This window comes from Annulohypoxylon truncatum, assembly GCF_022578515.1.
Source record: "Annulohypoxylon truncatum strain CBS 140777 unplaced genomic scaffold F4807scaffold_7, whole genome shotgun sequence".
NCBI lineage: Eukaryota > Fungi > Ascomycota > Sordariomycetes > Xylariales > Hypoxylaceae > Annulohypoxylon > Annulohypoxylon truncatum.
Window position 1 is genome coordinate 920309 of NW_025953793.1, and position 14347 is coordinate 934655.

The following is a 14347-nucleotide window of genomic DNA, read 5'->3' on the forward strand; positions in this document are numbered from 1 at the left end:
ATCGACCGCCGAATGAATTTTGCCCGAATGGCAAAATGTGGAAATATTTTGATCGGAAGCAGAAAGAATTTTGTGTTTAATCGGTTAGTCGTCTTGGACCGCTTGGAATCAACTGCATACCTATCGAAGGCATCGCGCACCCAGAACGAGGACGGGCGACGGTGATTTCGCCCCTCCGTGAATAGGAAAGGCGACTGAACTTTATCGGTATCAGCGATAAACAAAAGTACATACCTAGCCGACAATCAGGCGTGGAAAAGCAGGTCACTCTTGAGCCTTTCAAACACTCGGCTTGCCGGGCTTGTTTTAACCTGAGAACTTTACATTTCTCAGCCCTGAAAAGGAACGATGGCTTCCTCAGGTATTCTTCCCATTTCTTCATTTCACCCACGTTAATGCATTTTACTTTTCGGGCGCACTCTTTTCGCGTTTATGTCTTCTTTATCCCTACCTACCCTAAGTCATTTATGTCTTTGCCACCATACATTCTCTTTCCTTAGTCATACCTCACACGTATTTGAATCAACTTAAAAAGAAACAAGCTGGAGTCTGCAAAACGCTAAAACCCGGCTGTGTGCAACCTAGGCAAAACACCGTCATCCCAAGCGGATCTAGGCTCAGGTCAGAACGCATTCACAAACAACCTCAACTCTCCTCTCGACTTCAACACCCCGAGAGCCTACAATCGACCATCATTCGCCGATTCTTGGGCGCCACCACCAGTCAACCCTCCGGATTCCAATCCGCTGGACCTAAACCCGCAACGCCATCCTAACCCTCCGTTGCCTCCTTTGGCTGGTTTGTATGAACAACATCACTCTACCAACCCGTACTATCAACACCACCACCAACAACAAAACCAGCAATATCACCAACAGTACCCTCAGCAGTACCCTCAGCAGTACCCTCAACCATACTCTCAGCAATACCCCCAACAATACCTCCAGTCATACCCCCAATACCCTCAGCAACACCCTCAGCAGTACTCTCAGCAACACCATCAGCAATTGCCGTCAATCTCCCACTACCATAACGCGCCAACTCAGAACATTAACGATTATCGTAATCAAGAGATTCCCAGTTGGGTGTCGGCGAGAGCGGGTTCGGCACTTCCTGGATTAGATCCGGGTTATCGGCGACAATCGTCCGTTAACCACGCGCAACATTATTCCGTTGCCCCACCGAGAGACCAGCACCATAGATCGTCGTCATCCTTCGTTCAGAATCCACACGCGCAACTTCCTCAGCCATATCGATCCCTCCCAGACCCGTATGGTGACGATCACTACTTGAATGCCCTAGCTACTGGCGAGTTTTCTTCGCCTTCACTACCACCTATCAATAGCAGTCCGCGCCCACCTACCCGACGATCAAATTTATCGGGATTGCCGAACCCTTTGGAAGTTGGCGAAGCGATGCCAATTCAAGCTCGCGATCAAAGAACTGGGAAAGGACGCATGGTTGACTTAACAAAGGAGGAGCCTGATTCACCCTCTGGGGTTGACCCTACAACGCACAGAATGCCGCCTTTCGCTAGAAAACGACCCCTCGCCACCGACACGCACGCAGTTCCCCCCAAGCGCCGACGTTCTTCTGCATCTTCTCCTGCCTCCAGTCGAGTCAACCGAACAAAATCGAAGCGAGCCAGCGATATCTCGCCATTTATCGATGATGAACTCCCTAGCGATCCTACGAACGGTGACGCTCATGAGACAATCGATTTGTCTAATGCTGCCGACGTGCCAAACGATCTATTGGCTAACAAACGTGACAATCGAGTGAAGATTGGCAAGTTTCAGTGTGTCATTTGCATGGACGATGCATCTAACCTGACTGTCACACACTGTGGTATGTGGAAAACTGTTATTTTTTGGCCCAAATTTCAACTTGATGATAAATTAACTGACGATCCCACTAGGTCACCTTTTCTGTTCCGAATGCTTACATTCGGCGCTCCACATCGACAACATGAAGAAGACATGTCCCGTCTGCCGAACGAAGGTCGATCCTAAGGATAAGAAGGGCAAAAACCAGAAGTCGTATTATCACCTCGAGCTCAAGATTATGACGGCAAATAAGAAGGGAAAGCAGCCTGCCAGTTCGTCTTGATCGCGGCGCAGGTGCTGCTACGCTGTAACTGACGTGGTGAAGACGCAGTTCAGATACGAAGTCGACAGCGACTTATGACGACCGAATAATCTCTTTTCTTTTGACGGCATGTCGCAAGACCTTGGTTGAGGCGGTTAAAATAGGAGCGGATTACAATAGAGTTGGGCCCTCCTTAAAGGAGTAATTCTTGTTCAACCCAGGGAAGGAAAGGCATTGGCAATTACGGACAGGCATTACAGCATCATACACTTGATACCAGGCAATATGCGAGGTTTTTGCATGGAAAGGGGAGTTCGTTCATAACATCCACGGCGTGATACCCCATTGTGTTTTCACCTCTCATCGGGCTCGGAGGCGCCTTTACTGCTTTTCATATATCCCCTTACTATATTGCGGGGAATTTTGTGATTGTTACGGCAAGATAGTAACAATCATACTACCTAGGTAGTCATACAAAATAATAACCTTCCCAAACTTTCCCAATGTGTTTTATGTGCATCTCCTACGCGATAGTAGGCAGCTTTCTCAATACCCAGGGAGAGGGTCGTAACTGATTATAGGTCCCTAATTCATTAGGTAGAAGTATTTCTATTCCTTACGCCTATCGTAAGTCGCACGGTAATCCTGTAGGTGGGTACTTAACCCCTACGTAGTTGCGTTCCCTCAATCCGAGCAATATCGTAAATATCGAGCGCGCGCTCTAGAATCATCTATGTAAGATGCGTTAGCTCTAAGCTCTCGCGCAGCTTTGTTATGTGGGCATATGAACACACGAGTAAAGGGGTCGATATTATACTATGTAATAACATAAGATAGTAGTAGTAGGTGGGTATATCTTCATAGCTAGCACGAGTGACTACCTAGGTGTATAGTAGTTAGGTAGATATACGCTGGGACATACGCCAACCCGCCCGCCATGCCATGCCATCCATATATCTCTCTACCTCACTCCACACCCCGTAATAAAAAAAATTTGAAACTTCAAAGTTCCAGATTCTAGATCTATATCTATCTAAACCCGCCAAACATAACCCAATAGGTATTACAATATCCCACTCGCCCTATCATCAGCCGGGCTCTCCACCGCGCCCTCCGGGTCAACGCTCAACAACCCGCCGCGCTCGTCGTCGGCGGCTATAACACCTTCTTCCTGGCCCTCCGCGCCATCCCCGTCAGCGCGCAGCGTCTGCCCAACCAACCCACTCCTCCCGCCGCCACGCCGTGCCTCCTCGGCGCCGTTCAGCACGTACCAGCAGTCCTTCTTAGTCAGGAGGCCCTGGAGCACGCCCCTATCGCTGAAGAGCACGTATCGGAGGCCCAGCTTCTGGAAGTAGGAGACGGCGAGGGCGAGGCTGGAGCGCGCGGGCAGCGTGAGCGGCGTCTGGTCCATCCACGGCCTGAGGTCGAGGGTCGCGTGCGGGTCGGCGAGCGGCTGGTGCGAGAAGAAGGCCTCGGCCTCGGGCGGGAGCCGGCTGGCCGCGATGTTGAACGTGAGCTCGGCGCGGCTGATGTACCCGAGCAAAATCGCGTCGCGGGGGTCGCTGACGACGGGGAAGCCGCGGTAGTCGCAGGTCTCGAGGACGCCGCGCAGGCTCGCTATGGTGTGGCCCGTGGCCGTCAGCACGACGAGGTCCTCGATGCGCGTCATGATCTGCGAGGCCGGGATGTCGGGGACGTGCTGGGCGCCGCCGCCCTCGTCGCCGGAGTCCAGGAACGGGTACTCGTTGAAGTGGATCCAGCTCTCGTAGATATCGCGGCGCGAGAAGGCGTCGCCGACCCACTTGGCCAGCATCACGGCGACCATGATGGGCAGGACGTAGGTCAAGGCGCCCGTGAGCTCGAACATGATGACGACGATGGAGACCGTCATGCGCGTGACGCCGGCGAGGGCCGCGGCGGCGCCGATCATCGCGTACACGCCCGGCGTCACGCACGGCCCGCCGGGGTCGCAGGTGCTGAAGGCGAAGAAGCCCGGGTGGTTGTGCTGCCAGATCTCCATGATGATGCCGACGGCGCGACCAGAGAGCGCGCCGATGGCCATGGAGGGCAGGATGATGCCTGCGGGGATCTGCAGGCCGAAGGTGATAGCCGCGAGGAAAAAGCCGAGGACGGCGGCGAATAGGAGTAGGACGATGGTGCCGGCTGTTGCAGCGCCCGTCTTGCAAAGACTAAACGGGTCATCGAGGACCAGGGCGCAGTCGGAGAAGAGCGAAGATACGAGCTCTGAGGATTGCGCTCGCATATAAAAATTGGGGTAATTGATCAGGGCCGTCAAGAGAGCCACGACAGTTACTTGTACCAAGGGTCCCGGAAGCCATGTTGTTGATTTCTTCCATTGTGCCACATACATATTGGCTTTGATGAAAAGTCCGCCGTATAGACCACCTAGGATGCCAAGAAAGGCAAATGGTATCACCTCGAACCCATGCCAGCCTGTGCTGAATTTGACCTGGTACAGCACGAGCTTGCCAGACCGAAATGGGTCGAAAGCTTGCAACACAACAGCAGCTGTCATGGCACATACGAAACTCTGCCACATGGTTTTGTCGGGAAAGTAGTAGGACAGCTGTTCGAGGCTGAACAGCACACCCCCTATAGGAGATCCGAATGCAACCGAGATGCCCGATGCTGCAGCTGCAGATAGAACCTCTCGTTTTCGTGCTATTCCGAGTCAACGTCTGTCTTGTACTCTCGGCTTTCATAATACTCACCTTCATTTGTATTAATATTTGGAAATAACTTGATAAATAGATTGGCGCAACAGCATGCAACATGCACTAAGGGGCCTTCCTTTCCAAGCCACATGCCAGATGCGACAGCAAGGCACTAGTTTTCGTTAGTAGATATCCGTCACAGAGCATTTTGGTATGAAATGTACCAGTCCTAAAGATTTCGTGACCAATGTCCAGGCCCCTAGGAAACGCCGGATGACGAAGCCGCCCAAGACCGTCTTTATTTCGGGTATACCGCTATGCTTGGCGTAAATAGCATATTCCTTGACCAAAAATCCGGCGCAGAAAGCAAATACCACCTATCCGTAGGTCAGCAATTTGTGCTCAATGGCGTGGACGGAAAACTCACGGAAAGCAATAAAAAGAAGAAATACTCTATAAACCACTTCCCACCAGCAGACCCTATCCCGAGAGCAGCGGCCCACGGTTTCCATCCTAAGCATTTGGCGCCTTGGTCGTAACCGAAACAGCAGAACTGCTTGTTTAGGTAGAACGCTCCACCTTCAGGGCCTGAGGCGCAATAACCCGTCTTTATGTCTCCTAGCCAGTCCGAGGCAACATCTATCCCCGCGGCTAGCGCACCGACAGCAATACCCGTCAGAACGAGGATGACCCATATCTGGCTGGAGTCTAGTAGCTGTTGTATATATCCTACAATACCAGTTGCGCTTGAGTATAGTACTCGTAAACGTTGTCGCTCTTTCGTGTATTCGAAGATCCAGTCAATCGCAGTTAAATCCTCGTAGCCTACTCTCCTCCCAGGCCCCTCGACGTACCAATCAAGCGGGGTTCCCTCCTTCGGGACGTTCGGCGTCTCAGGGGCACTCTGCGGTTGTAATCTCGTAGGCGTCGCCGTGCCGGAGTGGGCAGAATGAGGTGACCGCGGCGACACGGATCCTAAGCGGTTGCCTGTCAAAGTAGACAATAACCTGCTCGATTTGGAGAATATGGACTGTTTCTGTTTCCTCTTGAAGCTCATAGGCTCCGCCAACCCCTCGCTCATCGGGTCGTCGTTAAGGAGGCCATCGTCGTCCCCATCGAATAAGTTGTCGAGCTCGTCTCTTTCGTCATTGTGGGTTTGGGGATGCAGGGCGTTCGGCGATTTCGATGAAGATGAGGAGCCTTCTTCGTCGTGGGTATTCATGAAATTCCTGCTGCTGCTTGCCATCTCGAAGGCCCGTATATGCGATTTGCCATATCGCAGTGCCTCCCTATTGTGAGCTGGAGCAAAACCTGAGGATTCGGGGATTAATTTCAGGGTTGAGCAAGTTTCGTAGCTGGAAGCGTAAACTGTACAGTCATGTTCCAAGCTTATGCGGACGCCCCACATTTTTATCATAATAGTGGGTAACATGCCAAGCCCAGAATGCAGCTGGCTGCCAGCTGTTTCCAGCTGCTCAGAAAAGTAAATCTGGCTGATACAGCTGGTTTACAGGTGTAGATGAAGCTTGGCAGTTGACCCACTGTTAAGATAATAATGTGGGGCGTCCGCATAAGCTTGGAACATGACTGTAAACCGTGTTGCGACTTTGCGATCAACGAGAGCCTGTTAGGGGTCCCAGCTGCCGGGAACCTATTATTAGTGTGAGATAACGATAAGAGTAATGTTACCTTTGTTACGTACACTGTTACCAATATGCGTTACATCTGTGCTACTGTGACCCGGTAACCTTCATTAGTGTCGTCATTATTATTGGCTGTCGAGTAGAATATAGAATTGGAAAGAACTTCACAATTAAGTGACCGGAAACTCAGTAAATTCAAAACTCAACTTCGATTCCTTAATTAATCGGAAATTCTCTATTCACTCAGCTCAAGGTGGTACAATTACAAGTTTATTGCGAACAATTTATCTTCAGGCTCGGTATCGAGATTGAGAGTCGAACAAAAAGGATATGAAAATGACCCCTACATAAGGCTTGGATCTCATATAAGTGAGAATAAACATGGACGCACCAGATGTATCGAAGTTGCAAGTTGAAGACGCCGACGCAGGCGGATCGAGTCAAACTAAAGTCCCCTCCATAGAAAATATCCAACAACTTCTAAAGACCAAGGATGACACCTCCAGATTTGTTGGCCTGGCTCTTCTAAAATCAGTCTTGGACAACTCCCCCGACCTCCAAAGTGAGAAGGAAGTCATCGTTTCATTATGGAACTCTGTCTCCCCCAAATTTCTCGACCGCCTGTTACGTACTGGCTCTGATCCTGGTTCGGAGTCGAAGAATTCCAAGGATATGCTTGACTTAGCCGTCGCTGTCATCCATACATTTGCCGTTTTGCTACCCGAGGACGCAAAGCAAGATTCGAAGCTCTTGAACCGGATACCGAGGTTGGCAAAAGCCGTTCTCCATAGGTAACGTGGCGATATTGCCCCTATAATATTCCTACACTAACTTGGGATTAGCTCTAAAGAGACTACGAAAGTCATCATAGAGACATTGCTAACTCTCATCACTGTACCTGACGGTGCTAAAAGCTTCGCTAACCTCGAAGTCGATGACTGGACCTCTCTGATTGAGATTGCGCCCGAGCACTCACATGTGCTAACAATATTCATTTGGGCCTGGGAAAAGGGCACTCTTGGTATTGAAGATGAGAACGCAAAGGCATTGATGAGGGCCAAGATCAATAGTGGCATCCAGTCTTTCGTATCTTCCTTCATTGGCACCGACGCAACGAGCCTCTTAGAATTTGTATCTCATATTCTAAGAAATCTAGACGAGAATGTAAGTTCTCTTGTGCCCCCAAGGCCGTAGCGGGATTCCTCTAACAAGTATCAAGCTCATACCACAAAATCCCAAATGGATTGGTTCGATTACCAAGCTTATACGGAACTTGGCTACCAACCGGCCAACCGCAGCTAGCCGGTCAGCATACACAAATTGCGCTGGCGCCTTGCTGCTCATTTACCCTGAATCGACACCACGATTGTTGTTCCTCGACGAGAAGGACTCATCAAAACCGTTCTCATATCTCTTTATCAACCTCATTCTAGTCGATCTCCGCGCAACCTTACCGACACTGTTAGAGAAACTTAATGACCCGGAATACCCTCGTATATCGCAACGCCTTACATCAGCCCTTGATATCCTAACAGCTTTCATCGGCCAGCTCGTCGCCTGGATGGAAGAACTGGACGATCCTAAGCCAGGCACGGATTCGGCAAGTATATGGCTTAGGATATCTCCCGACCTTGTCCTTAAGCTAAGCCGCTCCATCGCCGAGACCTTATCCGTCACGATGGAGTATCTTCGAGATCGCTGGGATGCGTCAGTAGCTGGCGCTCAGGGGCTACACCCGGAAGCTCGCACCGGCAACGCGCATACTAACTCCGGCTCTCACAAGACGCTGGCGTGGGATGCTAAGGACGAGAGGGCAGCTACAGATGCTTTCATTTTATCTGCTATCCGGGCCATCGCGCTCTGGGTTCGCGATGATGACGGGGATGTCCTACGGAAAGAGGGTTCGGGCCTGATGGACATGTTCATGGAGTTATACCAGAGCAGTAGTTCAACATCTTCTCAACCAAACGGGTTGGATTATAGACTCCCAATACTCGCAGCACTCGAGGGTATACTCCGAACGTCGAAAGGCATTGACGCTTTCAACTCTCATGATGGTTGGGCAATATTGTCGCGCGACATGCTCAAGATCCTAGAGGAAAGCTCCTCTCCCGGAACCCTACAAGATGCAGACTTCGTCCGTGGCACCCGTATCGCTTTTGCCCTACATATAGTAGCAGAGAGCGAAGGTAGCACACCCGAGGACTGGATGGGAATTGTAACGGCTGTAGCAGCATACGATGTCCCTAGCATGGAGAGTGCCAATGACGCTACATGTCTCGAGTTTCAGACGGATGTATTGCAACTCACCACCACATTGCTAGAAAATGCGAACCCAGGAATGAAAAAGCGGTACGTACACTCAGCTAGAGCTATTCGAGGACTCGCCGAGCAATTGAGAGGTAGGGCAGAGGAAGGCAGTGATACTGCAAAGCAGTTAGAGGATGTATTGTCTACCTTGGACGCCTAGTTAATTTGGATATATATGAATCCAATATATTCTTTGCTAAAAGGCTATCTGACTTTAGACAATAAGACATCAAATACCAAATGGTTGGAATAGATCTTGGAGCTCCATTGCAAAGTTGTGGGTTGAAAATCTCATCGTCTTCTTAATCTACTACACGATGAACGCCGTCTCACATGACTCAATATATTCTACAGAAAAAAAGGGGATAGGTGCAAGTGCTCCGACAACTACCTAGACACTGGAATCTACCTACGTATTTTCATCGTCATATGACCACTACGCGTTATACTTTAAATAGATATTAATTTAGTAGATCATATAGAGCTGTATGAGAAGTTCTAGCGATCCGATGGAACTAGTCCCCTTTTCAAACGGTCTGTTCATTTTCTCTAGCAAAATAGGTAACTCAGTCCTATTTTGAAGTTCAATATGTGAGTTTATGGGGCCGCTCAGACGATCCATAGGGCACATATGGGGTAACTAGTTCTCTAGGTTGACCCCCACGCCCTGGAGGTTACATTCTAACAATGAGATTAGTCATACGAAAATCGCACGTCTCTCAAAGCAATGCTACGGCTATATGATCATGAACATGTCGCTATTCAAAGTCAAATACGAGATCATTGACAAGGGAGCATCAGCCTTAACCAAGCTCCCTAAGAATATGCTTGTACCCTAGCTGTTTGAGGGCTATGGAGTCAGCATAGACATCGTACTATGTAGCTTTAGAAAAGGGATCACTTGCAGCGGGCAAGCTAGCCTTCCCAGGTAAGCACCCAATTGAAGTTAAGCACCGGCATAGCCCGCCTCATTGGTCTCTACATGGTAGACATCAATTAATAAGGCACACGAGGAATTTCCGCAATAGCTCCTAGTGGGCGGAACCACGGCAATCATAGCTGGATTCAGCGGACCCGTTAATGCGACGACGCGGCTAAGGGTCCAGTTAGACGCACCTGGAAGGCTAGCGAGCGACGATGGGGGCTAGATTCGAGGGGCACTGTTGCTGATGTCGGTAATTAGACTTCTGACCATCCAGTAAAGAGTGCTAAAAGCCCGGAAGCCTGAAGGACGGGGAAGAGACGAAAAAGGGCACACACGCCTTCGCTGACGCTGATTGAATCCTTCGAGGAACAATATCCCGATCTAACTGCAACCGTAAAAGGCCCTTGTAAATCCTTAAGCGAAGACCCGAAGTAGGAGAAAAATAGGTGCTGAAATAACTAAAAATAGTAGGCAAGAATAGGATAGAAGACGAAACCATCCAGTATGAGTATGTAAGTATGATTGGGTAAACAGTCAAATAATCAAATATCGCGGTTCCTGTCTCTTTCGGCAGCAGAGCGACAGAGTAGTATTCTACGATATCACGCAAAACGGACGAATCCACGACCTTATACTTGAACCTTTCGCCTATTCGAAATCTGATCGACAGGTTGACAGCGGCGCTATATACCGCGAAAAGCATGTGCTAAAACCTCGACAGCTGCAACAGCTACAATGGAGGTCCTCATTGGCCGCCGTCCGGCAGCCCGCTTTCAGGGGCATGAGCTGAGCGTTGCATCGGCACACCAAACTCGGGCGAATACAGCAACCAACGTACCTAAAAATCCCTACCAACTCTCCAGGCAACCCACCAGCCTAGAAGGGCAAGGAGTCTCGTGTCTGTTCACCTGTCAGTTTGCCTGCCGCTGCTGCTGCGGTGCGACCCTACCGAGGCCCCTCAGGATCCGCATCTAAGACTTTCGTTAGGTACCTCACATCACTCAACCTTCCCGATTTCCTGAGCCGCAAAGAGGGGACCCGCGGACGGGAATGTTTGCCGCATGTCTTACCTACCTGCGCGATCCCTTCCCGGGACCTGGAGAGTCGATTATGTGGTTTCAGTTAGACACTGTATCCAAAGCCATGGGAATCCGTTGTGCAATTGTGTAATCGTAATAACTTCACTCCTACTGGCCGAGTACCTACCTATCTACCTACATAGCAAACATCAAACATGCGAATCATTGCTCACTACTCATAAGCACCGCTATAACTACAAGCATCATCGCGGGAGGCATATCCATTGCATCTGTAGGTAAAAATATATGTATATGTACTTCTATATACTATACTATATATACCAAAATTAATAAGATTTTCCCCTTCATTATACCCGGGACGCTCGAACAACCGTAAATAACAGCCAGCGCTGGGGCTTGTTGGTGAACCATCCATATCCAATGGACCGTATCGTAGATCATATATACAAAACATATAAAAGAAACGAGTAAAAAAAAAACAAAGGTATCTTCCAAGTGCCGGTATGATAAGCAGCAATAATAATAATAATATGCTCCTCCCATACCCCAGATGCCCCCGATTTCCAATTCCGATGTCCATTTCCATTGCTTCGTCCCAACATAGAAAGCCGTCCCGTTTCTCAGCTCTAGGTAGAGAGAGTCTGTGTGCGCGAGAAAAGCTTAGAATAGCCAAGACACAAACCTCCTATAAAACCACTTAACACCCCTATCCTTCGAGCCCTCCGGTCTAGCGGCCTTAGCCGCCGCCTTCGCGGCCAGGAACTCTTCTTCTTCGCGGTCGATGATGTCCTTGCCGGTGTAGAAGTCGCACTCGTGGGGGCGGACGCCCTTGCTCTTAGTCCAGAGCTTGTGGCCGGCGATGAGGCAGAGGTAGATCGGGATGCCCAGGTATCCGGTAATGAAAGTCGGGTACTTCTTGCTCCAGTCGCCGACGAAGACGTCGTAGTTCTTCGTCAGCGCGATGAGCACGCACATGGCGAGCGCGCCGTACGACCCGTAGATGCCGAGCGGCGCCACGTACGGCATCATGTCGTTGGTCAGGTTCTGCGCGCGCCGCGCCCGCACGAACCAGATGTGCGTCACCAGGATCGAGATCCACGTCATGAGCCCGAAGATGGTCGTCAGGTTGACGAAGTAGGTGAAGACGGCCTTGGAGTCGTCCGACACGTTCAGGTACGCGAGCAGCGCGAACGCCGCCGACGTGATGAGCGAGTACAGCGGCACGCCGTTGGCGTTGGTCTTGCGGAAGATGGACGGCGCCGCGCCGTCCGACGACAGGCCGTAGAGCGTGCGGCTGGCGATGTACAGGTCCGAGTTGGCGGCCGAGAAGACGAAGAGCAGGATGCAGGCGTTGAGGATGTGGTCCAGCACGGGAATGTGCGCGAGCTTGATGGCGACGACGAAGGGGGACGCGTTGGCGTTGCCCGAGGTGCCGTTGGCGAAGGCGAGGTCGTGGGAGTCGTACGGCACGCACATGCCGATCAGCAGGATGCTGATGCAGTAGAAGAAGACGATACGGTAGAAGGTGAGCCTGATGGCGCGGGGGATGGTCTTGCGCGGGTTCTGGGCCTCGCCGACCGTCACACCGACGAGTTCGGTACCCAGGTAGGCGAAGGTGGCCGTCACCATGGTAGACCAGAAGCCGAGGAACTCGCCCCACGATCCGGTAGCGATGTACGGCGCGAACGCACTATTTAGTTCTAGATCAGCCTCGCATGTCGTAAGAATGGCATGTCTGCAGGGAGCACAGCCTGCAGGAAAGGATAGGTTAAATTAAGAAATAAACGTACCCAGGTGATTGCCAGTATCGGAATCCTCTCGGGTCACCATCGGCACCGCCAGCCGCGATGACGAGGGAAAGGATGATAACGCCGACGATGACGAGGACCTTGAAACTAGACAGCCAGAACTCGAATTCACCAAAGAATCGGATACCGAAGTAGTTGATGCTGAGAATTGCGACGAGGAATATGGTGATCCAGACACCTGGGTTCACTCGGTCTCGAGGCAGCCAGAACTGGATAACCAGAGCGGCGGCGGTCAGCTGATTAGGTGTGACGATGATATACTTTATCCAGTAACTATATCGTCGGAGATTAAATGGTTAGTTTCGTCATATAAATGTAACATTATGAATAAATGTCTCAGAAATAATGCGGCTTCACATATAAAAATGAAAATGAAGCCGTGGAAGAAACTACATAGAGATGCGACTTACGTCCAACCGAGCGCGAAACCGAGCGAAGGATCGCAGAACCGAGAAGCGTAACCGGTGAAACCAGCAGACATGGGGAGCCAAGAGGCCATCTCGCCAAGAGCGGCCATAACTAGGTAGACGACGAAACCGACGATCGAGTAGGAGATGAAGATAGACCCGGGCCCGGCTTGCGCGAGAGCCTTTCCGGTACCGATGATGAGACCTGTTCCGATAGCACCACCGATGGCGATCATAGTAATGTGCCTAGCCTTGAGGCCGCGGTGCAGCGACGTCTCGGCCGAGGTCTCGAGACCGCGGATGTGCGTGTTGGAGCGCTCGAGGTCGACGTCGGTGTAAGTCATCTTCTCCTTGTCCCCAGAGGGCGACGAAGCCGTCGACCTCTGAACCAAACTGGAATGGTTCGAGTGGGACATGATGAACAAGCCCAGTTTTTGAAATCTTCGATTTTTCGTTTCCGACGACAGTTAGCAGGGGACGTTTTACGTGTGTCCGAGTCCCTTGGGTTTTTGTTGAAGAAGTCAGAACGACGAAAGAGGCGGAAGCAAGAAGCGAAGGATGTGGCTTTGGGCGATCCTCAAGTATTAAATGGCCTCCCATGCAATCCCATGTAATCCCAGGGAATGGTCGATGGGAGCAAGTACTATATCGGGTTGGCACCAACGGGGCTGCAGAGGTCTAGAGATGCAGAGTAAGGAGACGGTCTTGCTACCCGTCCGACCAATCCCAATCGGCCTTCCGTTGGTGGGCGGAACGATGAAGATAGTTGGCTACTACGTATCATTTTGTTGCCTCTAGCCTAAGCAGGTCTAACTGTCCACCACTTTAGCTTGTTAGTCCCGTAAATCTCTTGCGAGCCCAGCGGGGCATCGAGCATGGGGCGTCCTGCTTATCTCTCCAACTGTCTTTTCCTTCCGTCAGTCTGTGTACGTACGTAGTATGTACTATAGTACCTACATATGTAGCAAGGCCCCCCCCCCGGGCGCATATCATTGACCGAGGGAACGACTGCAATCATCCGTGCAGCGAACTACGATCCCTACCAACCCAGCCTAGAGGCTCTTGGCCCATTGCCGGACTGGCTTCTTCCCAGCGAAAGCGTAGGCCTATCATTAGTTACCACTAGGCAAGTACCTAGCAATGAGGTATACTAGGTAGTATAATAGACTGTAGATGTGTTACATGCTCGAGTAGGTAAGCAACCCGTTAAACTGGTTGGTGACATGTCGTGTGCCCTCAACATAACATACCTATCAACAATCTGGACTTTCTTCGGCGCCTTCGTCGAAGCCACCTAACCGATGCGTGCGTGACAGTCGCGATAATGTCGTAGATCCAGGAGAATGTGCAGAATGTGGTATGTGATTGCCCTAGCTACCACGAGCCGCAGCCACGCAGATCACATGTGATGTTTCATTCATAAAGGCAACGAGGGCACAACCGCATCGTCT

At 50.8% G+C, this 14347-nt stretch overlaps 4 protein-coding genes across 4 annotated transcripts; 2 read left to right on the forward strand and 2 right to left on the reverse strand.

The window, feature by feature from the left end:
- Positions 1-119: 119 nt before the first annotated feature.
- F4807DRAFT_370640 (uncharacterized protein) lies at positions 120-2790 on the forward strand. Its single transcript, XM_047995673.1, has 3 exons — positions 120-361; positions 586-1848; positions 1919-2790. Exons 1-3 carry the CDS (start codon positions 349-351, stop codon positions 2107-2109), a joined length of 1467 nt encoding a protein of 488 aa, XP_047856937.1. The 5' UTR covers positions 120-348; the 3' UTR covers positions 2110-2790.
- Positions 2791-2879: 89 nt separating this feature from the next.
- Positions 2880-6100, reverse strand: F4807DRAFT_416048 (chloride channel). Its single transcript, XM_047997096.1, has 4 exons — positions 5191-6100; positions 4988-5140; positions 4821-4935; positions 2880-4770 (listed from the first exon to the last, which is right to left on the reverse strand). The coding sequence occupies exons 1-4, from the start codon at positions 6007-6009 to the stop codon at positions 3152-3154; spliced, it is 2706 nt and encodes a 901-aa protein (XP_047856938.1). The 5' UTR covers positions 6010-6100; the 3' UTR covers positions 2880-3151.
- Positions 6101-6575: 475 nt separating this feature from the next.
- On the forward strand, positions 6576-9148 carry F4807DRAFT_416049 (DUF1941-domain-containing protein). The gene is made up of 3 exons (XM_047997097.1): positions 6576-7197; positions 7249-7570; positions 7626-9148. The coding sequence occupies exons 1-3, from the start codon at positions 6788-6790 to the stop codon at positions 8874-8876; spliced, it is 1983 nt and encodes a 660-aa protein (XP_047856939.1). The 5' UTR covers positions 6576-6787; the 3' UTR covers positions 8877-9148.
- A 2002-nt stretch (positions 9149-11150) lies between these two features.
- Positions 11151-14060, reverse strand: F4807DRAFT_370730 (putative amino acid permease). Its single transcript, XM_047995674.1, has 4 exons — positions 13854-14060; positions 12900-13801; positions 12472-12762; positions 11151-12371 (listed from the first exon to the last, which is right to left on the reverse strand). The coding sequence occupies exons 2-4, from the start codon at positions 13310-13312 to the stop codon at positions 11342-11344; spliced, it is 1734 nt and encodes a 577-aa protein (XP_047856940.1). The 5' UTR covers positions 13313-13801; positions 13854-14060; the 3' UTR covers positions 11151-11341.
- Between the last annotated feature and the right edge of the window lie 287 nt (positions 14061-14347).

Coding starts and splice junctions, on each gene's coding strand:
- F4807DRAFT_416049 (XM_047997097.1), top strand. CDS start 6,788: ATGGACGCACCAGATGTATCGAAGTTGCAAGTTGAAGACGCCGACGCA. Junction 7,198..7,248: donor GCAAAAGCCGTTCTCCATAG/GTAACGTGGCGA, acceptor ACTTGGGATTAG/CTCTAAAGAGACTACGAAAG. Junction 7,571..7,625: donor TAAGAAATCTAGACGAGAAT/GTAAGTTCTCTT, acceptor ACAAGTATCAAG/CTCATACCACAAAATCCCAA.
- F4807DRAFT_370730 (XM_047995674.1), bottom strand. CDS start 13,312: ATGTCCCACTCGAACCATTCCAGTTTGGTTCAGAGGTCGACGGCTTCG. Junction 12,763..12,899: donor GGTTTCGCGCTCGGTTGGAC/GTAAGTCGCATC, acceptor CCGACGATATAG/TTACTGGATAAAGTATATCA. Junction 12,372..12,471: donor CGATACTGGCAATCACCTGG/GTACGTTTATTT, acceptor AGAACTAAATAG/TGCGTTCGCGCCGTACATCG.
- F4807DRAFT_416048 (XM_047997096.1), bottom strand. CDS start 6,009: ATGGCAAGCAGCAGCAGGAATTTCATGAATACCCACGACGAAGAAGGC. Junction 4,936..4,987: donor TCACGAAATCTTTAGGACTG/GTACATTTCATA, acceptor AACGAAAACTAG/TGCCTTGCTGTCGCATCTGG. Junction 4,771..4,820: donor AAATATTAATACAAATGAAG/GTGAGTATTATG, acceptor GACTCGGAATAG/CACGAAAACGAGAGGTTCTA.
- F4807DRAFT_370640 (XM_047995673.1), top strand. Junction 1,849..1,918: donor CCTGACTGTCACACACTGTG/GTATGTGGAAAA, acceptor CGATCCCACTAG/GTCACCTTTTCTGTTCCGAA.